General features: G+C 32.6%; 1 protein-coding gene across 1 annotated transcript; it reads left to right on the top strand.

Annotated features, from left to right (window-relative positions):
* The first annotated feature begins 1,012 nt into the window (after positions 1 to 1,012).
* On the top strand, positions 1,013 to 25,262 carry LOC127878306 (orexin/Hypocretin receptor type 1-like). The gene is made up of 7 exons (XM_052424827.1): positions 1,013 to 1,405; positions 18,375 to 18,566; positions 19,488 to 19,674; positions 20,331 to 20,454; positions 20,871 to 20,995; positions 21,521 to 21,610; positions 25,225 to 25,262. The coding sequence occupies exons 1-7, from the start codon at positions 1,013 to 1,015 to the stop codon at positions 25,260 to 25,262; spliced, it is 1,149 nt and encodes a 382-aa protein (XP_052280787.1).
* The last annotated feature ends 553 nt before the right edge of the window (positions 25,263 to 25,815 follow it).

Raw genomic sequence — 25,815 nt, forward strand, 5'->3', positions numbered from 1 at the left:
TAACTATAATATCCCTTTGCTTTCCATCATTCCTTTTTGGTGATCCATTTCTGTGGGACCTGTCTATGTCTGAGAGAACAATGTTGGATCCACTCTCTTTTGCGATGTTTAGGATGATATCATCGGTGGATTCATCTGAATTTTCTGGCACATTGCTAACAATAACACAGTGACACCTGCTATATTGATTGGCATTGTCCAGGTCTTGTTCCAGATCAGCTATTTTATTGGTTAAGGTGGTTTTAGACTGTTTAAGTACACTGAGTTCATTTACCAGAGGGGTAACATGCTCGGCTACACATGCCTGGACAAGCCCACGGATTTCATCTCGGAGGGAGATTCTTAAGGTGTGTACGATTCTTTGCAGATCAAAGTCGGTTATGTATGACTGAGGCATCATCTGTATGGGGGTTGACTGCATAGTGGGTGGGGAGGTCATGTATGGTGGGATCTGCCTCTCAGGAGATATAACATAGTGATTAAAATTAATCAGGTTATCAAGCAGTGACTTAAAATGAATTTTAAACTTCCACACAAATGTGCATTTCTTGATACTTAATTGATTAACATTTCGTTCAATTACAATACATATGCTTCAGTTTGCTTCAATGGATGAGAGCGATGTTATGTGATAAATTATCTATAATTTTTTGGTTATTAACTACAAAGCCAGCAGTGAGTTGTATGCTACAAATTCTCTGAGAGACCGTTCTGAGAAAAAACATCCACCTAAATAAAATCACATTCATTGTGTGTATGACAAAGCATGTTTCCGTAATGTACTCCAATATCACCAATACATATCCAGTCAATGTGTTCACATGAGAATTTGTTACAGCGCGTCGTTCTTAACTTGGTTCAGCCTTCGATACTTGATACAGGAGACATTCGCATCATTATTGAAATAGGCCTGTTATCACTAGTGTTTCAACCAATAACATGAGTTAGGTATATATCATAACACACTCTGAATATAAGTTTATAACATACTTAATACGAATTAAACAAAACGATGGATTGTGTAAATGCTAACAAACTGAATGAAACATGTTCACAATTCGAAAAAGTGGAAACAAATGGATCGGACAATAATATTTTCGGAAACCTTAGCAATTCACAAATTCTTGATCAAATCAAGGATTTCATTCGACCATCCGTTTATCACTGGATATTCATGTCATTATTCTTAGTGGTATTCCTCGTAGGAACAACGGGAAACGTGTTGGTGTGCTATTCCGTGTGGAAGAGCCGATCGCTCAAAACGGTGACCAACTATTTTCTCGTAAATTTGGCAGTAGCAGATTTTCTGGTTATCCTGATTTGCTTGCCATCATCCATCGTCTCGGACCTTTTGCAGTCCTGGTTTTTTGGAATAATCATGTGCAAGGTCTCTGTCTACCTTCAGGTGCTTATTTATATATATTAGTTATATGTTGTAAAGATATATGGGTGTTAAGTCATGATAGGTTTTTACACAGAATGCGTGTATTTAACATAAAACACTAGTGAGCAAACATTTTATGTAAGTTTATATGATTGTTTGATATATATTTCTAAAATGAGATGAAAAGGGCAAACAAAAATGACATTTATTAAAAACATTATTGGGAAAAAATTACATAAGGCGTGATTATTATGGGCGAAAGTGTACAAATATTTTCGATGTGTATTTTTTCTCCCGTAAAATTACGGTTTTTGCTGACATTTTACTACGTGTCATGTTTCCCCCCCCCCCCCCCCAGTATCATGTCTTAAACAAACTATGACGTAATAATTAAACTTGTTTCCAAAATCTGTGTTCTGCTACAATCCGTATTTCAGAAATTTGTTTTAATTAAACGTTGTCGAAATTTTCTTGAATCGGAATCGGATTGAGCAAATAGTAACAACGTCTTTAGAACGGTGTCACAATACAATTCGATAAGAAAGCAGCAGCTCGGAAATACATGATAAAATGTTGCAAATCTTAGATATGATTTCAACTGAAACCACCACCGACGAAATTAATGAAATTGGTCCAATAACAAAAATATTTGTAATTTTCTGCCGCACATACTATGCATGAGATACTTAATACATGCTCACGTAAACTATAAAACACGGTGTAAGTATACCATAAAAGTTTATAATACATTTAAAAATCGTCCTTACATTATAAATCACTCTGATATGTATTTTAGTTATTTTAAACTGAAAAGGTTTACTCCTTACAAAACTTTGACAATTTATGCGAAACCCCATCTGTCCAGTATAGCGGACCACGAACAAAACCCACAGGCTGTCATTTAAACGCCATCATGTAATAAATGATGGTTGATATCGGCCGTATCAATCTGGCGAGTTTGAAGGGCGAAAGTCTGAGTCTGACAACATAGTTATACGTTTAAATCTGTGTGTGATGTAATATTAAATATATTTAATTGTAAAAAAGACACACATAATTTCAGTAATGTTTTCAAGTATTGTTATTCTCATTGAAAAAAATCGAACTCTTACCATACTTTATTCAAATCTTCCAATCGCAACCGTTACGTATTATTTCTAATCGTACCGTTTTAGTTGAAGTCTTCAAATAAACGACACTCCATGAAAAGACGTTAAGAAATATAACCAGCCGAGAGCAAATATTCGTTCTTTTTTTTATAAATAATGCCTTTTAAAGCTGACAGGGGTTTTTTTTTAGAAAAAGGGGAAGACGCTGGACGCTGGGTAAAATGTGAAAATCGAGCGCGAAAGAGACATATTAGGGGAAAAAATAAAAACTGTTCATTTCAATGTCTATAACTCACCTACAGACTTCATGTGTTTTTTTTAGAAAAAGAGACATGTCTCTGCCCTTTTTGTTCTTAAACACATGAACAAGTATGATATTAAAGTCAAAGTCCTAAATAAAGTTGCAGGTGTAGATCTACTAATGGGAAATGATTTCAACTGGGGCCGGGGAACGATGTCAATATTATGATTTCAATTTCATGATGAATGGGTTGACGATCTAGATCTGCTACAGTATTGGAAGGGAAAGGTGCGGCAGCTGCCGATTGTCTACTTTCACTTTCACAATAATCCGACAGTATTATTCGATGTTGATTACATGTACCTCCGAATCCTGCTGGGTTTCAACGGTTTTTGATGATTCATTCTAAAAAAATGCGTCAATGCAATTAATATTTTCCGAGTCCGAACGTTTTATTTTGTTCGTGTATGAACGCCAATTGTGAGACTTTTTTCTGTTTTAACGTTTATATCTTGGCTTTCACATAACCCGGATGAAAATTCGACTGGTTTCCGGTAATTAATTGACGAAACACCCTTCACGCGCAAGACCGGAATCCAGTAAAATGGTCACATGATTAATACGATTAGTTGCCCAGTTTCCATGACGTAATTTAAGAGCTATATATAGAATCACTGGGATTCCCAGATTTGAGTGTTCGTCGGGAGAGAGAGAGCGAGATCGTTGTACATGGTACAAATTGGATAAGTGTCGACTTCCCAAAAGAAAAAAAACATTTCTTGAGGGTAAAATATTATATTTTGGTGAAAAATTATATTGTTGGAGGGGAAATGGTATTTTTAGGGGAAAAATTCTGGTAGGGGAAGACGCCGAATATCGGCGTCACTTTCTTAGTAAAAAAAACCCCTGGCTGATGAGTTGAATTAACGCAATAATATAAATATCACATAGTAAAACAAGTCAGTAAAAGTTCTGTGTAAGTTTATTTGAGTGCTATTTATATATTCCTTACATTATATACGATAAAAAGGACACATGCAAATGAAAAATTTATTAGCTTCACTCTGTCCTGATATATTTCGCCTAAATAGGCTTTTTCAAAGTTTGTTTTTACAAATTGGCTATATTTTCTTTGTATTTATCAACAGTTAATAGAAAGACAATGTAGCCAATTTGTATAAACAAACTTTGAAAAGGCTATTAAAGCGAGATTATACAACTGTTTATATGTGTTTAATTGTTATATATTGATAAAATATGTTACAATAACACAAAAAAGAAAAGAAAAATGCATTGAAAAAGAATTTCGTAAAATGCAGCAAAGACAAATTACGCCCCGAGCCGATTGTGACGAAGATATTTCGTACATATTTTCCAACAATAACTCAAGTATTCGTCATTTTAGTTAGTGTTCGTGTGTCGTATGAATAGATATCGTTGCAGGAATTTAAAATGAACCGTTAAACTAAATTTAGAGTCACATCGTACATGCAAGATATACATGCTGGCGAATTCGACTGTACAGCCTTTTTCGATTTCAGAATTAAATATGGCTTATTTCGCATTTTTCGACACATGTTCTTATTAACTTTTATTTTAATTTATAATTAAATATAAGTTTAATAAGTTTTTTACATATTTTATATAAATTAATAAATATTTGACAAAATCGTATAATCTCGCTTTAAGGCGAAATATATCAGGAAAGAGTGAAATTTGTACATGCACCCTTTATTCCATAAATAACAAACGAAAACGCATTGGGTAATACATGGTATTCACATTCTTTTAATGTGTTGAACATTCAATACATAAATTTTTCCTAACTATTGCTTATGGCACGGGCTAACGGCATATACTTATACGGTTTTGTATAAAAAAATAATATACCTATACAACTCGAATTTTTTGTGACGCGGTATTCGTTTTCGTAATGAGATTTACCAGAATAAGTAGCAACATAACAACTTTGAAAAATGCTACGTGAATTTAATAATATTCATTGCGAAAACATATACATCGAACGGCATGGTTGACAAACTGTACTCAATATTTCGAGTTATATGATTTTCTCCGGTTAAATTAAGTTTTTTGCCGACATCTTTCTTGCTTTTGTTTCTCAGTTTTCAGTCTGAAAAAGCCATGACGACATTAATAACTGATTTCTTACAACTCGTGATAATGTCAAACAAAATTTTATTCAACATAACCTGTCTAGTATGTGTCTTAATCCTGCATCAATTAATAGAATCGTATTTGTTTTAAAAGTATTTGCTCTTCGATCATGTATCTTTTTATTCAAATTATCCTAATAAATCATAATACAAGTGTAACAAAAGTGGTTTTTGTTGAAAACATAATCCTGGCGTTGGTTTCTATCACTTTAAAAGGGAAATAAAAATTACGAAAAGTAATACCGACATTGAGCCTCCGGTGTTTATGCTCTTAATATGTGTTATTTTAAACATCATCTAGGTAAACATAACTCTTCTGAAAACATGCATAGATAACGGACGTCACCACTTTCGTCGAACAATTATGAATAAGTTAAAACAATTGAACAATATGAAAAAAGTTCAACTGGCCATCTTGTCTACTCTTCATATATTGTATACCAGAAGGAACACTCTACAAATGTGTCATTTTAAGCACGTCTGCTTTGTTAATTTTATTTTGAGTTTGAGTGTTAACCAATATTTTCTTTCGGTAAAAACCGTAAAAAACTTTCAAAAAATGGTCCTAAGGATTGAGAAAACATATGGATGATTTTTGCATTTGCAACATTTCATAGTTACATGAAAGTGTCAGTGTGCATGAAAGATGCTGCTATTTTATTTCCAAACATCGACAAGCTGTTCATAATTTATTGTGTTAAAATTCATGCCCATAAATAGACTGTAAAGGATTGATTCATTTAATGCCTTTTTTATTTCCAGCTCCCTCAGTACCAATTCAAACTACGTATGAGACAATAATATGATGAAATTAATTGGAAATTCTTCTTTTTTCTGTTTTCTTGTTCATATAAAAATTCTGTTCTTTTTATTCAACGGTATTTTTTATTAGTAATTTATATTTTATTAGTAATTGTCAAATACCTTTATTTTATAAAATTACAAATGTTCTACTAAGCATTGTTCTTGTGTGTTTAAATTAAAAGAACAGAAATTTGTGTATTCTATCAAATTCCACGAAGGTTGTCATCTATACATTTCAAGACAATACATTCGAAACAAAAACAATGATGGACAACCATATGTAGAATGCTACCAATATCGGAATAACAAATGATCAGACAATCTTATTGAACTTTTATAACTGCATACAATGAGTAAAGTAATGGCAAACTAATGTACCTTTTTATTACTGTATGTATTTATGAATAAAAAACATTTTATATTAGTTTAAAGAAAGTTTAATACACTGGTAGACGGTTTCAATAGGCCTTTACAATGTTGAAGAGAAAAAAAACAATATGTAATGCAATTGATTGTTGAGTACATAGTATTTGAATAATTTCATTTGGTTACAAAACATAACAATCTAAAATTTATAAATGATACCATTTGCAAAACAGAAAATGATTTCGTCAACAAGCATTATTTTTGCGATTTTAAACTAAATGCTACTTAGTCAAACTCATTTAACACAAGCGAATCCTTAAATTGTTTGTGTATATCTAGATGATTATTAAACAAACTATCTTTGGTTTATTAATTTACGTTGTTATTGTAAACACTAGTGTACTCGATCATTTTAGTTAAATTCTATTACAAACCGTTTAAAATAAAACTCTTAAATACACATTTTTATGGACTAATATATTTTCATAAATGATAGACATTTCTTTTTGTTTAATGTTAAATAAGGTTCCCTTTTTCGAGCGTGGGATTCACATAGTCCATGCAGCATACTACTGAGCAAAACTGGCTGCATTCTTATTTCCCAACACAGGATTAAATATGGATCTATAAAGCTCGCAAGGGAATGAAATAACTGTTGTATTCAATTATTTTTATTGTAAGTGCGCTGTATTTTTGTCTGAATGCACAATAAAACCAATATATAACTATTATTAGACGTGATAAGCTTTGAAAGGGTATGTACATTAAGGATTTGCAGATAACACACATCTTGAACGAATTATTTATGTCTATACTTATAGTTGATATAGTTGATCTTAAAGACATACCAAATGTGATATTTCAAACGACATCAGACATAAGATCACTCACATATCTCGCAATAAACAAATAAAGGTTTGAACCCATTCAGGACGATACACGCCAATCAATTTTATAATTACTGTTTAAGTTCATTTCCCCACCAGAATGATAATGTGTTTGCGGCAGTACCGTAGTGAATAGATGTTGACCGTGACGACCTTGATAAAAAATAAAATGATAAATAAAATTACCACCAGGAATGAATACAAATCTTCCACCACATTTGTTGAATTTAAAAGTATTGGGAGGCCGTATGCAACGATGCAAGCCGAATGCTGAGTGAGATCTTATTTCTTATATAGAAATACCGAATATGTTCCACATTCAACTCTCCAAATCAATATATCGTGTGTGTGGTTGTGTGTGTTTGCGTGTATATGCGTGCGTGTGTGTGTGTGTGTGTGTGTGTGTGTGTGTGTGTGTGTGTGTGTGTGTGTGTGTGTGTGTGTGTGTGTGTGTGTGTGTGTGTGTGTGTGTGTGTGTGTGTGTGTGTGTGTGTGTGTGTGTGTGTGTGTGTGTGTGTGTGTGTGTGTGTGTGTGTGTGTGTGTGTGTGTGTGTGTGTGTGTGTGTGTGTGTGTGTGTGTGTGTGTGTGTGTGTGTGTGTGTGTGTGTGTGTGTGTGTGTGTGTGTGTGTGTGTGTGTGTGTGTGTGTGTGTGTGTGTGTGTGTGTGTGTGTGTGTGTGTGTGTGTGTGTGTGTGTGTGTGTGTGTGTGTGTGTGTGTGTGTGTGTGTGTGTGTGTGTGTGTGTGTGTGTGTGTGTGTGTGTGTGTGTGTGTGTGTGTGTATGCATGTGTGTTCTTTTAAAGTCGCCAATGCGCATATAAGTTGAGGCTGTGTTTTTAATTGACCTATTATTTGATATGTAATAATGGACACTAATTAGTTTAATAACCTGTAAAGAATTGCATTATTGCTATTTCTTATTATTCCCTACCCTGATATGATTGCACAAAGTCACTTTAAAAGGCTTACAAATTGGTTTAATGTTTTTGCTTTGCAAGAGACGGCGTTTCAGAACAAAAGTTGCACATTTTCATAGCGCTTGTAATTAATGTCAGCGCGCAGTGAGCCTTTCCGGAAATTACTATGTTTAGCACAGCCTTACTCTCTGTCATTTAATATTGTGATTTTTTTCATGTGAACGAGTCATTGTGTATACATGTGTGATATGAATATGCGGGAAGGAAGGAAACTGCGTCTAAATGAAATATAGAGAATACTAAGTCGGTGCCGAATAAAGCAAAGTTTATTTTGCGAGGCTTAGAAAATCTTAACCACGAGCCTTGGCGAGTGGTTCAGATTTTCGTACCGAGCAAAATATTTATTTATTAAATTTATCCCATCAATTTTCTTAGTCGTAAATTATTTCTTTAAAAATAGAATAGGAAAATCGAACTACACGAAAAATCCCAAAGTTATTTTAAGCAAACATTGTTTCATTATTTTAATCGTGCCGAGCTTAAAACATTACAAAAAGATCAGTAACTAACCTGTTTTTTTCTGTTTATCATACCTCTACGTCCCCGATTTTTAAGAAATAACGAATAAAAAAACACATTAAACAACTGCAGCTTTAGCGTGAAAGAACATGCATTGTGTCGTATGACGTGTTAATAATGACGTCACGAGTACGCGAACTTAATATTTGAAAATAATGTTGTTCTTTTTTTGCTTTTTGAGTTGCATTATGTGTTAAAAATATATAACATCTTGGTATCAAATTGTTTGTTTTGTTGAATCTGATTCGATTTTACTAAAAATGATTACTTTATAGTTGATTCCGAGTAATATGACCATTCTCCGCCGCGCGTGACAGCTATATTTCAGCACTGCCGAAATAGAGGAAAAATTATTCCACAGTTGTTCATTTCGACAATGCACGTCTGATGATGGGATAAAATAAAATACCATTTATGTTGATCGCGTAAAGAACAAACATGTTTCCAATACAAAATATGTTATGCGAGAATGCAGCACATGATCTGATGTAGTGTATGGCACGCCTGAACCACAAAAAAGAGAAAAACTAAGTTTAAGTAACTTAAACTTAGTTTTTCACTACTTAAACTCAATTTCAGTAACTTAATTCGAATTAACGCTACTAAATGCATTAAGTAGTTAAGAAGAGTTATTTTCTATTTATGTGAGAAAAATGAATTAAGCAGAGAAAAACTTAGTTTAACTCGTTAAGTGCGCCCGAACAACAAAAATTGATTTTTATTACCGTTAAGTTACTTAAATTGCATTTAACGCTGCTTAAAATTAATTTAAGTGCTTTCGCATCGTTAATTGTATTTAATTATTACTTAAGTAATAAATTTTTTACTTAAGTTGAATTATTAATTATCGTTAAGTCAAAACTCGCGTCCGAAAATAAGCATATGAAACAAGCGTTTTGATTGGTTGTCAGGTTTGTTAATAAATTCATGCCCGAGGTCGGAAGAAAAAGATTGCCATGTGGTACGAGCAAAAAATACAGATATTATAAATTTGGATTAGAATCTTAAGTCAGCTAAAATTTGTTTTAGTCTGGAATAACATTCAAAACACCCTTTCATCATCAAATTTTGCTGACAGTCAGTAACTATGCAATAAACATCAAAAACGATCCGCCCGTCTATATATTTCCGGGTCATATCGCATTTACCTGTAGTAATAACTTGTCTTGTATACGAGTAGTCATACCAGCTTGTATGTAGAAACTGGGACTATATTATAGTTAGCTGTAGGTAAATGCGTGCGTTGTAACCGATCCATTGCAAAATTGTAAATGGCGGTAGAAGAAAATCCTTTCCTGTTTACGTTTGTTACGACGTTTCTGATTGGCTTAGGTCTTCCGGATCATTAACTGACCAATCAAAACAATTCGACTTTACAACTTAAGTAAAATTCCTTACTAAAGTTGAATTCGTGTAACTAAAAACATATTTTAAGTAGAAAAACCTATTTTAACGCAACTTAATTGAAAATAGTACAATTGATAGAGAAAATCCTTGTTAAGTTGAATTAATTCAACTTAAGTAAGAAAATTACCATTAAGCACCGTTAATGCATTTTCGGTGTTTTAATTAGCGTTAACGCCGCGGGAACCACAAAAACTACTTAAATTCATTTTAAGCAGCGTTAATTCGAATTAAGTAACTTAAATTGAATTTAAGTAGAGAAAAACCTAGTTTAAGTAACTTAAACTTAGTTTTTCTCATTTTTGTGGTTCAGGCGTGCCATAGTAGTATCATTTATATCTACGTACCAACGTGTTTTAGATTGATAACAAATGCATGTATATCTAATGCAAAGGTCCTATATACAAATACAAACATTTATAGTATTTTGAAGCCTAGAGAAAAATTGCGGTGCATTATGTTTTGGTGTATAAACTGTATAAGCATCCATTAAGACGTATGCGTAAATTTGCAATTCATTCCATAACAAACATGTCATGCGGTGGATAAGCGAATAGCAGGCTGCTTGTCACAAGCTGACAATGTATTGTTAACAATAATATAAGAATTCACCCTTGATAGAACGGCTTATTCCAATGTGCATGATACATAATTATCGACTGCAGTATTGCATCAACTTAAAAAAAGATTAAATATTGTTTCTTAGCAAAAGGGACCCTTACCGTAGCATGGACGTGTATAATGATGTAACAGATGAATATTTCTGTCTCTCGTACATAACATGTATTATATTGAAACAATAACACGTGTTCGTTGTCCCTGCGTGAGATCAATTTATTTGACCCATAACTGATATGCAATTAACAGATTGTACAGGCTTTCTGTGTATTGAAAGAAGGTAGGCATAATTGTGTATTATAAATATATTACTTTAAATGTATGATTTGAATCAAACCCTCTAAAGACGCGTTGGGGGTCTTTAAATAGCATGATATTTGGAAACTATTCTATAAAAAAAAAACACTTTTCTATCAATTATGTACGTATACATACATGGTTTACAGACACGATTTGTATGTTTTAAAAGTACATATATCTATGTAACTACTTAGTTTCTACTGCATATATGTTTTAGAGGTCTATCTTTTATTATAAGTTAGTGTAATTATCACCTCAAACACCAGTTAATTTTCCCACATTTAACTGTATTCAAATATGCGTGTTATATAGCACTTCGCTGTATAGTACACATATAAGTTCATCAAAGCATAGGCGAACTTTCATATACGATAATTTCGTATCTCTTATATTTATTAAAAGGTGAAATTCGATTACTGGGTTTGTGTATTTGTTGTTTATCTTCATTATTTCAATAATAAAGAAAAACATTGGTCGTTTTTTCTTTGGTAAATATATAAGCGATTGTTGTGAAACGCGCATGTATTTGTGTTTCATTTAAGTCATTAACTTTTGTTTGGCCACTTTTAAGTGCGTTGCCTCGGTATTACTCTTAATGGCAAATCAAGCCACAGGTTTCACACAATTAAAGATACTTCAAAACGGTAAAAGTGTCTGAGCTCACACTTGTACTGCCTACTAGGAAGAAAACGATTTTTTAGGTGAAAATAACATCCCGCTGTACTTAACAACCTTCCTCTAACGTTATTTTAGAAAGGAAAGACTCGTTTATTAATTTTTTTTCTTAATTTAATATTTGTCTTTGTATCATTTGTTTGAACTCCGCTTGGGAATTCAATTGACATGATCAATTGGTTTTCTGCCAATGGTGCTAATACAAAAGTATTCTTTGTAACTGAATATTCATGCTCTACTGCTTTATATTAATTGAGTCCTTGTCCTCCTGTACTATCTATTATCGAGCCTTTTTTAAATGTATCATCTGTCTTTAATCGAAAGAAAACTATAACTTCTGGAAACTTGTCTCAAAATCTTTATGTAAACAAAACAGCTCTCTAATAGGTTAACCATGTCGAATTAAGATAATAATCTCCGTAAATTTTATTAAACTTCATAAGTCATCTTAAAGGGGCTTTTTCACGTTTTGGGGAAATTGACAAAATTAAAAAAAAGTTGTTTCAGATTCGCAAATTTTAGTTTTAGTTGTGATATTTTTGAGGAAACAGTAATACTGAACATTTTCAATGCTCTAAAATAGCCATTATATGCATCTTTTGACGATTTAAAAACCTGAAAATTATAAAGCGTTGCAAAGCGAAACGAATTTATAATTTGGAGAGTTCTGTTGTTGTCGTTGCATTTTGTGAAACTACTAGGATTGCTTATATAAAGTATAAAATACTTCCACTAAGGCCGAGTGATCTTAGTAGGAGACTTTAACATACTTTATGAGTTGTCTTGGGATTAAGTTTGACGATATTTCAGTTTCCATAGCACGCAAGCGTTGTGGCTGACATACCATATTTGTGTCAATAAAAACAAGACAAAATGTCATATTCTTTCTAACAGAAATGTGTGTACTGTCATGTTCATTTTATTGGTAACATGTTAAGGAATATCGATACATAAATTGCCGTTGTAGCGAAAAATATGCAAGACCTGTAAAATATGCAAGTGCGCATGTGCAAAGCGATCACAACATCCGGCGTAAACAGTGCAAGTTGCATATGTAAATATATCAATAAATGTACGAAAATCGATGATAATTAACATACGTATCGTAATATACTGTCAGCCGTTAAAGCCATGCTGTTGATTGCATAGATGTCACAAGCATTTGACGGTCTAATGTACGTTTTTACGGTGATATAAGTTAATATATAATGTACATCCCTATGCCTCAGTTGAGTACGTCGTGAAAGGCCATGTAATATGTGTAAACGAGATAAATACAATAATATTAAATAAAAATGACTGTTCGAACCGAAATAATGCAAGAAGCTTAGTATTGATGCATTTACATGAAGGAGATCAATCAAAGCAAACCTGTACATGTTGAATAAAATCAGCATACAACAAGCTTGACTTGCATATTTTACGGCTTAAAATACACTTTTGATTTTTTATCTATGTTCTTACCCAAAGCATGTTTTAGTCTTGATAACGTATCTTAAAAATAACTTTCTAATAAGCTAAAAAAGTAAATAACAAATAAACAGTTGGCAAGTTAAGCACAAAGAAATCTCGAATTGCAAATATTTGTATATGGCCAAACTTGCAAATTGTATGGCCCAAAATGCACATTTTAACAAAAAAATTGAGTTCCGGTAAATTAACAACAGCATGATAACCTAACTATACTTGTAGTAAATATTAACCGTTTAGCACCTAAAACGCTTGACTTGCATATTTTACAGCAAAAAATGCACATTTGGACACAAATATAAGTATGTCTGACCCAAAATAAAGAAAGAAAAAGTGCTTTTAGCAATTTAGTGCCTGTTTATAAAAAAATAACATTGTAAGTATAAATATATACTTGTTAAAAAAATAAACAGTAAGAAAATGGAGCACATCCAAGAATACCTAATTGAATATTTTATGGTCATAAATCAACATTTGCGCAAGAGACTAACTACCGGTATCTTCGTACCAACAGTATGCAAAAACATTGCTTTAATTATGTTGCATGCTTGTTTGAAAACAGTAACATTATAAGTAAGCTTTACATGTTGAACAAGATTAAAAGTAGGAAAATTTATCAAATAAGAATATATACTGACTTACATATTGTATGGCCTAAAATTTGCATTTAAACAAAATAATAACTATTTTCTAACTCTCGTGTCTTGTGCTATTTCGCGTCACACTCGAGGCTCTGTCTCTCGTGTTATACGTCATCACACACGCCACTCGAGTGATAAAAACTCTTAGAACAATTGACTAGCGTAATATTCCGTATGTATTTAGTATAAAATATCACAATGCGTTATCAAGGCCAGAACATTTTTTTTAAAGGTATGAAAAGGAGGTGGTAGAATCTGAGAAGGGATAATATACATGATGTAGATATACAACAAGGCAAAACTTTTTCATAGATACATTTCTTTTTTTTTAATGGTATGAAAAGGAGGTGGTAGAATCTGAGAAGGGTTAATATACATGATGTAGATTTACAACAGGGCAAAACTTTTTCATATATATATATATATATATATATATATATATATATATATATATATATATATATATATATATATATATATATATATATATATATATATATATATATATATAAACAATCTAATATACCACAGAAAAACAAATTATAATTGAAGAACGTTAAGTTTTTTTGGTATGAAAACAACATATTTTGCAATAAAGTGCAGCATACAGAAATCAGATATCAACAACGATTTTGGTATGTCCCTGTTTTTATATCAAACATATCATGCGATAGGGGCCAGGGATGTTATCCTGTTAACATATAGTGGTCAGGAAAAAGTCTGTAAACAATTGTCACAGGTGCAAGAAAGTGGATTTATTGACCGGTTTAAAGATGACATTAGATGGGTCAGTAGTTAAGGGGATATACTGATATAGCGCTCGTAACTACATTAATTACAGTGAGGCAATTGACATAGGACAGTAGAATAAACCAAGTTGCAGAAAGATAGTATATAAATATTCAACACTCATTTACTTATACCACATCAACAAATGTTCTTACTTTTGGCTTGAATTTTATTTGCACACCCTCTCCTCCAAACTCAACTGTCTTTCAGCCAAGGTCCGTTATTCTTTACATAAAACAAAATGACATGGTAAATTTCTTTGCTAAATGCATACTTCTATCAACTCCGTCATATTTGCAAACTGGGAGGAGTGGAGAGCAGCATCTCAAAAGGCCCACGGCCAACAATCCAGCCACTATCACGTGAGGCACACACTGTACACAAAACACCCGACTAACGACAAATTCACTATGGTCCAACCTATTCTATGTAGTGTCGCAGTTGTCGAAACATCATTACCCTCCAAACACACCATCGCTATGTGCAGCTCCCACTTCAACATCCTCTACAAGGTCCTCACACAAATACAACAAGGGCATCCCTTCCTGTCCATAAAAGAAGTAACATCCAGGCACCTGCAAACAGACAATTTTAAAAACAAACAAGGAATGTATCAGGAGAACTGAAACAAATGAATTGTGATTATTTTAATAAATAACACTTAAACCATACATACATTTGGAATCCCATCCTACTTCGCTAACATACCCTGATGCTCCATTCCCATACCTGATATAGTGGTCATTCAGTCCACAGTAAGATGTGTTAATGTGAAAGATGAGACTATGACAAGAATAATGAAAACGAAATTACTTAAACTTCATTTTGATATGTAATGACTACTGAAAAAGTGTTTGACATTTTGATCCTAACAGTCAATACGACACTAGGATTTGAATATCAGTGTAAGCCTTGTTTAAAATTTAGCTAGATGCATTACGTTTTTGTTTTCTAACAAAGGACATTACACAAAAACACAACTGCGTATCATAAGAAATAATGCATTTGAATGTGAATGTTGTACGTGGAAATACATTATGTAGGAGAACTTTTCCTGAAAATTTGCAACGCAAGAACAGATTAACAGACATTCTTGGCTATTTAAGTGTACAATATATATATTATACAATAATGATAAAATTAGCGTGCACAACACTAATTGCGCCAGATTACTTGTATCTAAACATAGAAAGTTGAAAAATTACATCAACAGCTTGGGCAACTTTGTGTAACGCGTGGCGTCAGCATGTCGTTACTCAACAGTTAACTACATTAAAATTAACAATTAATTGCATTCATAATGTTTAATTATTTGATACTGAGATACTGCAACATCTGCTCAACAGATACACTCATTCTCATAAAATCTAGACAAATAGCGTCGCTGATACTCAAACGACATTACCTTTATTATTATTGTTCGGATATATACAAACACGCTTGCTATCAAAGTGAAACAAACATTGAGTACATATGTATACATGTAGGATATGATATGGTACCGTTGATAACACTGGTGGTAGTGTGTCTGGGATAACACATGACTATGGAATAAGGCCATATGAAACTATTTAAGAAGCATCATAATGCATTGCAAACATATGAATGACAACTTTTATCATTATAATTTTGATGTCGGTCATTTGATACATATTCATGTTTATTCAATATCTATCATATCCCGAAAACAGGAAATATGGCAAGTTTTTTTATAACTGAACTTAAGTGGCATCTCAAAACAAAACACTAATTTTTATGAGCAATCGGGTTATCAAACAAATAATGATTTACGGTTCCAAAAACCTAGAGTAATTAAAGCATTCAAAGAAAAAATTAACAATATCCCAGCAAACAATCATATCATAAAATAAAAAGTTAAAGAGAAAAGCGGAAAGGTAAAACAGATACAGAGTTAAGGAGAGAATGGAAGTCCTTGAGTGGATGGAGCATTTATGATATTTTACTCCAAATCATGACCAAAATTATTGTATATCAACATTAGACTTTCACTTTTTACGGCTTGCATTATTACGGAGCCTATCGTAAAATTCACAAGACTGGAACTTGAACTTGTAGTTTTTACGCTACACCGGTGTTCTAAATGAACACATTTGACTTGAATTTATAGATCATTTAGTATATAAATAAATGTATATGCATACAATGCACCCATCAGCAATGCTTTGTTAATGAGATCTTACGATGCGCTAGTATATTGCGCGAACCTAATCGATTGCAAGATAGCAGTAGTAGTTTTATCAAAAATATGTATGTCTATTTAAGGCTATAAGTGTCACTCAAATCGTGTTTATGTACTCGTGTGTTTATTTGTGTATCTGTAAGTGTGTATGTTTGTGTGGGACGTATTGTGTGTGTTTAAAATAAATCGGCTAAACCTATCATCGTAGCATAACGACGTGTCGAAAGCGAAAGTCACGTTTTACGCGTAAAAGTTTATGTCAGTGTCACTGTTTGCTTATTCGTTATATTTATAATGCAACTACATTATCGTCACTGGTTTATAGCTTTGTACTGCATTTAGAGATCGAATAAATGGCACACATGGTTATTTTATCAAGCCACGAGCTGCGTGAAAGAACATTTTTGCTTGCTTCAAAGTCGATTTTGCAATGTACTCATTGAGTTTTGCATATACCTTTGTATTTTAGATGTATATAATGAAGGTACACGTTGGTATGCGGCTAACCATTTACGAACCATTTTGCTAAATCATCGTTATATCAAAACTATGTGTTGCGCGCACTATTGTTATATGAATACCATACTCATTCATAGACGGTTTTTAAAGTTTCCAAGTGAATATGCTCTCACGAACGATGCATGCATACCAAATAAGTTAACACTGTATATGTATTCATTAACCAATGCAATACAGAATATACATATGCCCACACAATCTTGCTTTAAGCGGCACATCCACACACAATATCATTGTAAATGTTATTGTCAATAATGAAGATTGACAATACAATTGATGATATTGAAGACCCCGCCAATGTATTAAAGAAAATCAGAGATCTTAAATATTTATTGACGCATTGTCAATTATTTTTCTTGTTTGAGTGATGACCAAAGTACAAATGAACAAAATATTGATAAATATTTGTGTAACACTTGAGGGCAAAAAAATATTCTGTCATTGATTCAATGAAATTGACAATGATATTATGTGTGGATATGCCGCTTAAGACTTTGAATAGATGCATTCTATAAATGTCGCTTATGTCATCAGCACACCGTGTTTTCATATAATGATATCTTTTAAGTGTTACATATCAAGATAGTTTAAACAATAAAGCATATTTGAACATAACAGTTGTATGAACATTCTGTATTCCTAGAATTAAATTGGAGAATAGGTTGGCTGATCGAGACTTAAATGTCGCCGCATTGAAATGGTCAAAGCAGTTGAATTTTAATCTAGTTCAATACAATATGATCCACAAAACAGTCAATACATATATTTATTATTTTGCTTAAATGCGTCAGTATTTAATTTGAATTAAATTTCCAATTGGCTTACCAATACAAATATGCGTGTATGCTAAATTCTGATAATAGGATTTTCTTTGAATGTTAGGATAATAAAAAAGTCAATATACCATTCAATTATTTATATTTTTTTAATTCAATTTAAACATACATCTCGTATACATATGAAAAACAAGGTTATACATTTACAACATCAACATATCAATTATTGCTATTAAAGTATGTTCATAGTATATACAGTTTTTGCATTAAAGTTGAAGTCAATTTTTATAGATGATGCTAAGATATTATATAAAAAATGAAAAAGAGAAGGGCGATAGAAAATGACTTAAGAAGTTTCAGTAGGGAAAAAATGGAAAAGGTAAAACGATAGGAATACTACGATATAGGCAAGATCATGTTAGAGTGTGACAAATGTCTGCCATTTGTTCCATTCAATTATTTAGAACTATACAGTAGCGTGATTTATGAACGATAAATATATTTAATTGTTGTTGTTTTCAGAGGGTTTCGGTGTTTGTCTCTGTCCTCACGCTTACTTCGATATCCGTAGAACGTTACCTGGCGATATGTCACCCGTTACGGCATCACGGCGCCTATTTCAAAACGAGACCCATTATTGCCGTGATCTGGATGATTGCTCTTATCGTCCCATCTGTGGACTTCTACAACATGGTTCTTGTACACGACGAACAGGTAAAGCGCATTATTGCTTAGGCGAGATACTGTTGATGACTACATGTACACTGTACAAAGACTTAAAAGTACTCTTCTATTCATTTGAAACAATCGATATATCCCATTATATTTTTAGGCTAACGGGCAACAATAAATCAATCTAATGTTCGAGATTATCAAATATACAGATAGTTTAACTTATGAAGCACCAGCAAAAGATAACTAAACCTTCTTATCGTATGTCGTACTTAATGCCTGATTATCAACTTTAAGTCCGATCCAGAAAAAACATTGGAAGTCCTTACAAAATATACCATCTACTTTTTGGTTCAACATGAAAAATCCATTAATACCTTGTGCACCAAAAAAATACTTCATTTATTAACAGTTACAAAATATAGCATAACCATATTTAAGAAATAGTATATCGGTTTTCAAAATTAGACATAAAAAATAATGAAAAAGTAAATTTTGAGAACAAAAGATCTATGACAAACATAAGCTTTGACTTCAATCCGAAATGTCCGAATATGTCGTCTTCAAATAAAAACCTTTCACCAGATCCCTGTTCATCAAGTTTTCACTCTGTCTGGTTAACAAGCCTATAGTCCTTCCTTTTTCAAACGCAGACTTGACTTTGAAAAGTTTCAACATGCATACAGGTAAACAAATAAAATAAAAAAAGTTTAATCACAGACACATAAGCTGGCAACTGTGTGATCGAGTTGCAAAGCAGTTGGCACATTTGATTAGATAAAAGCCATCGAAAAGATTAAAAAGATTTGCATAAATCATCGCACGGCGGTGAACTTAGTTTTAATCATTAAATGTTTATTATTGACAGATAATAGCTAGTACAGAAATGTCAGCACCACTTTCAACATGTTGTTTTATGTGACTGTGTGTTTGCTGTATCTGATAAATGTTCATCATAAACAGATTCCGAGAAGTCTTCGCCCCTGGCTAACAGTGTGTGCCCCTAGAGACCCGAAGATGGAAATGCAGTTCAATTTGTTCCTGACTGCGGCTTTCTACTTGGCCCCATTGTTGGTCATGTCCTATACGTATGTCATGATTGCCATTTGCCTTTGGTCATCAACCTCGCAGACAAACACGGTTGCAGAAAGTTAGTTTTTTATGTTCAACATTATTTCTAGTTTTTTGTTGTAGTGTGTTTCTTACATGTTTCAGTGTAAGAACAGCTAACAGGAATCATCTGTTGTGTCATTTTTTTGGCAATTCGATTAGTTATTGTTCTATTGTTAGTAAACGCGTGCGTGATTTATATTCTTAAATCATTTCTGTTTCAAACGCGTGCGTGATTTATATTCTTAAATCATTTCTGTTTCAAAACGTCGATTGTGTTTATGATTTTCTTCTGTAAATTGAATCGCCTTGCAATAACAACATAAGAAAGGCTTTTCAAATTGCATCAATATATGACGATGAAAATGTTGTTAGAAATTTCTTCATGCATTTGGGACGTTCTCTGTGAAAAAGGGTTTACTACATTTGCGTTAAGTGTCGTCCCAGATAAACCTGTGCAGTCCGCACAGGCTAATCAGGGACAACACTCTCCGCATGAATTTGATTTTCTTCAACAGAAATCTCTCTCGAAACGAAAATGTCAATAAAAGCGGAAAGTGTCGTTGATAATTAGCCTGTGTGGACTGCACAGGCTAATTTGGGATGACACTTTTCTAACATGCATCCAACCCCCTTTTCACAGTGCATGGCTTATTTGTTATTCAGCGATTAAATGACAAAGGTGTGTATTTTAAGATATCCACAACGAGTCTGCCTTTGAACAGTTGAAGATGCGACGACGGACTGCTAAAATGTTAATAGTGGTTGTCATTACATTCGCGCTGTGCTATCTGCCAATTTATGTCCTCAATATCGCCAGGTAATTTTTGATAAAGAAAATATGCTAAATTTAGTTAGCGTGCGTATCAATCACCGAATGGGTATTATGATTAATAATTATGGGAAGTTAGCGATTTCAAATAGAGTTAGAAAGGTAAGTTGAATAAAATGCGTAAAACTGTGCGCACATTTTTCTATTGACCGAGTTCTTTTTAATAAGGTAATGTTATGGTAGAGAAGTCTAATAGTTATATGCAGACAATGTTATTTACTTTTTGTTTTGCTTACACTGATGATTGCGTCTGATGTAATTCTATTTGAAAATAATTTATTATTACCTGCCATGTGTTTCCACAGTCGATTATTTTTGCTGTCTGGCGATTACACTTATTTTTTCTGATGGCAAAAAGACTATTTGAGCCCAACTCTGTGTACATTTTGTATTAAACTTCCTAGGTACACAAGTGCTCTGGATCCACTTAAAGCCAATCGGGCGGCCATCGTTTGCGTTTTCTGGACCGCTAGATTCCTCAACTATTTTAACAGCGCAATAAATCCTGTCATCTACAATTTCATGAGTGGTATGTGCTAATTGTATAAAAACATATCTGTATTTGATATATTTCAAGTTTTCTCCGATTTGTCAATGACTTTTTTCGACAAAATATTGATTTTTAATTCTTAGGATCAATAATAGGACATGCCACTTTAATCGAACATGACAATAAAGAATGTTCAAAACAAATCCGAACATTTCAAAGAATAACTTTAATGAACCGTTCAGAAAGATGTTATATTATTGCATTGTTATTCAAATATAATTGACCAATTTACATGTACTTTACAAAACAATGATAGTAGAACATGTGTGCATATTTACTGTACGAACGTATGGTGCTTTCATAGGTCCTATTTTGAAGATTAGTTGAAGGTTTAAATAAGTAATTCGACGGTGTCGGTTAGTCTTTGAAAATAATTGCATTACAGACAATATTGTTTTCGATAACTTTTTGATGAATACTAAATTGCTCTTTGCTGAAATTGAAACTATGTCCATACACTCGTTTTTTTTATTCTGAAGAAGTGAGTGTGCTTGTTATTTTCAGTGAAATTTCGAAAGCAGTTCAAGACAGCGTGTTTTGGTTGTTACGTCCATCTCCGTTTCTGTTGTTTCTTTTTGCGTCGTAAGAGACCAAGTAAGTATACATATTAGAATTGCATTTTTTAAGTTGTAAGTTTAATTCAAACGGTCTTGTATAATGTTATTATTGAAACACTGTTGCTGTAAAATGTGTTACTTGGACAATTAATGCATAGTCCTTAAATATCCAATTTGCTTGCACTTTCGAATTGTGAACTTATGTGATCACACTTTTTAATGGTCAGACAAAAGAGATTATGCAATAATATTGCGATATAACGTTCAACTGCATGTGTTTTTGTTTTAGTCATCACTACTTCAGCATGATATAGTAACGGTTTTGCGAGATATTAATTTAACGATTGCATTACAACTCACAACTCACACTATCTTTTAAGAGATATACATGTATAAATGAACGACGTAAAAGCTGAATTCAGCGTCTCTTTTTCAGTCAGAAGGAGACCCACCCATATGCCTATGACCATAGTTAAGAGGTAAACATATTATGGTAACTATTATTATAGCATTTGTCTTGAAACACGAATATGACTACCTGAAAATAAAAACCTTGCTCAGTTGCATTTGTTTGTTGGATTATGATCATATCCTAGTTAAAATTCTAGAAGAAAACGATACAAAATGTTAATATTAAAAATTTATTTTTTTGCAGTTGAATATAAATATTATTTAGGTTGTTACAATCTATTCTCGCATAACAGTGTATATGTTATCGTGATTTGAACGTCCTGTGAACAATATACAAATAATAATATGTGCATAATATGTGTGCAATTTAAATGCACACAATCTAAATGACTAATGAACAGACCTATTAATTGTATAAAATGCTTTATTAGATACAAAACAAGTTATTTTTTATTATTAGATCTATTTAGCTTTTCCATTTTTGTTTGTATATTGAGTATTTTTGTCTTTCAAAAAAAACACGCACATACTGTTATATTAATTAATTGTTCGAACACTAACAAAAGTAAAATGTGTTTGCGATAATAGTATATTGTAGTTTTTCTTGACTTTTAGATGGCAGACATGAATAACTTAATTTGAATGACGGTAGTCAATATTGTTAATTACTTCTTGTTTATCAAATATCTCCATTTTAGCACATATTCGACCGGTCGATCCAATGCATATCCGATGACCTTTGTACACGAATCAAAAGTCTCAGAGATGAATACCTCATCCACAAGATACAACTGAGACTTCCGGTCGCTGGTGTTTTGTAGCGGGGGGGCATATCAAACTTAAATTTCCGAATCCTTATCACAAAGATATTGTTTCTTTTTAAAAACAGAATTTAATTTAGAACTTATGGACAATTGATAGTAAGCCCATTACTTTGTTCTAAGTATAAGCAGGTATTTGTTTTGCATTTAAATAAAAATAAGCATGTCTCAAATATGATAAAATGAGCAGTTGCTGTGGTTTATATTTATGCATACGTTTTTGTCACATCTAACAAATGTGAAGCAAAATACCACTAATACCAGAACAAATCGTTATGGCGATACTGTTCTTTATTTAAACGCCGAGCAACCCGTTATCATGTTTTGTGATGCTAAAAAAATCAGTATTGATACTGCCGGCGTTAGTGTGGCTTAATGTCACAAGATATGCTTACTAAGAACATAAAATAAACATAAAATAAATGTTTACTGCAATCAACATGTGCTGAATTGTGCAGAATGTGTTTATAAATAATAACTTAAATAGTTGAGGAAGTGAATTGCATGTGTGTAATTATAGTTTTGTTCAAGTGTTATTTTGCAGAGACATTTTACAAATGTTGCTTTTGAAAAGGCATTATTAAAATTGTGCCGATGTTCACTTAATGTATATCTGCGTTAAATAATTATTTTTTTAATATCCGTTGTGTTTGGATAAGTAATCTGTAATGTTGAATCAATTTTCGTGAATAAATATATTTTTCATTAGTTTTAATCCTCACTTTTTTACAGTGTTTTCACAATTTTAGTTATTACTCAATATGACGAAGATTATAGCTTTATATATGATATCGTTTTTGTAGAAAAAGGCATTTTAAATAAATATTATAAATAAATTTGCCGTATACATGTATACAGGTCACTCGGTTGCTAGAATAAGCTGCAAATTATTTCCCTAGTTGGACAACATAACCTCATACAATTTATTACAATACCCTGACGATCGTGATCTGCCACGTACATTAACATGCATGTTCTTGGCAATCATTGCGATAAGGTTGCATTATAATCATTTCTTCATCGGAAACCAACGAATAATTCAGTGGGTTTGGTTTGGTGCATTTTGAAATAAACGAAACGAAAGAAAAAAGTTTGCGATAATTAAGATGACCGTAATATGAAAATTTTATATGATACATGTACCGAAATATATTTATCTATGAATTGCTAATACAAGAAGGAATTTGTATGTATTTCAGAATTTTATACTAAATCTAAAATTGACGTTTTCACAAACCTAAAAAGGACTAGTTCACGGTTTGGCAAAATGACAAATAAAACAAGTTGGCAAATATTCGTAATGTACCGTGTCTATTATTTTCGGATAAGAAGGATGACATTCACGAGTCAGAAAAAAATGACGGTGCGTTATCGTTAATCAAGACTAGAAATTGCTTGCATGATAAATATATTGGACATGCTTGTCATTAAGTAGTTGGATTGTTCTTGGAAAATACGCGTATTAGTAACATTTAGAACACTATCGAAAGCCAAGGTGGTCTGATAGCGAGTTAACTTGTTTTCCTCGGGGTCGGGCTCGAGTCGCAACAAAGTTCAGCTTTTATTTTTATTATTATTATATTAAAATTCCGATTAGAATAGTTTTTGGAAATTATAACAGTTCATGACTGTTTAAAATACGACAATCCTTTAAGAAAATTCAAACTTAACATACTTGATTAATCAAATAGTTTCATTGAAATTTTGATGTATATATTAATTGTTTAAATACATATACATGTACATTTTGACATTCTGGCTTAGATGTTACCATGGTATCTGCAAAAATGTGTGAGAAATGCATTGTTAAAATTATGAAACAATGCCTTAAAATGCACTTCTGGGACGTAGTATATCAACAACTCTGTATTGTATAATATTAATCTATACAAAAAAACTATTCACCTACATCTTATACAACTACATTCGAAACTGACTAACTGTCAGTTCAAAATATTTTAAGCGAACAACTTACAATATCTACCACATCAGAGAAATTGAATTATTAAATTTGTCAATAAGGCTTAAACTCGTTTCGCTTCAACTCCCGTCAACTTCGGAAAATTATTCGATGCCTTGTTTGACTGAGAAAACACTCAGACGATAAGTGCGGTAATGCTAAAAATGATCATTGTACGAATAGTCTATCTAAAAAATTCATTACATTAAATAATTAATTATCCCTTTTAACAACATGAGGATTATACTTTCGTGTAGTTTATAGCATAAGGAATTTGTGGATACATTCGTTCTTGATTGTCAGGTACCAAAGTCGCATTTCCAGCGCTAATAATACTATCAATGGACAGAGCAAAAACGTTAATTTCTGATGTATACTTTTTTTTTTAGAAAGTATTAACAACTATTTGATTTTATAAATGAAGTCTGGATCTTTATTTACAACCATTTGTGTTGCTAGGAAAAAAGGATTTCGCTTCAGACTACATTGCTTTCTAGATCAAAGTGAATTGAGTGCGTCGTTTCATCAGCTTTACATACATATGTGAATGTAATGTGAAAAACATGAAACCAATGCACCGGTGTCAGGACAGAAATTTGTTATGAGCACGTGGTCCCAATAATTAAAAAAATACCAAATGCATATGTACACAGCTCAGCACCTTACAAATTCAACAACAATTCAGCATACAATCGCTTTAATTGGACTGTCATTTGAAGCTCTAGGAGTAAAAAAGACTTTCTTGCCTTGTAATGTTTCTTAAATGTCATTATATCTGTATTCGCAACAGTCACTACCAATGCAATTGTTTTAGGAAATCAACTTACCCAATCAGTATGCGATAAACGTCATTGTGTATGCGAATAAACGCACGCTCAGCTTGAATTATCAGCGGAGAGACGATGCTGCCATGTGCCCTTGTGAAAGTGGGCATAATGCATGGGCGTAAAGTGTCGTTCCAGATTTGCCTGTGCAGTCCGCACAGGCTAATCAAGGACGACACTTTCCGCTTGTGTGATATTTTTTGATTAAATGAAGTCTCTTCTTAAC

This window comes from Dreissena polymorpha, chromosome 4, assembly GCF_020536995.1.
Source record: "Dreissena polymorpha isolate Duluth1 chromosome 4, UMN_Dpol_1.0, whole genome shotgun sequence".
In the NCBI taxonomy this organism is placed as follows: Eukaryota; Metazoa; Mollusca; class Bivalvia; order Myida; family Dreissenidae; genus Dreissena; species Dreissena polymorpha.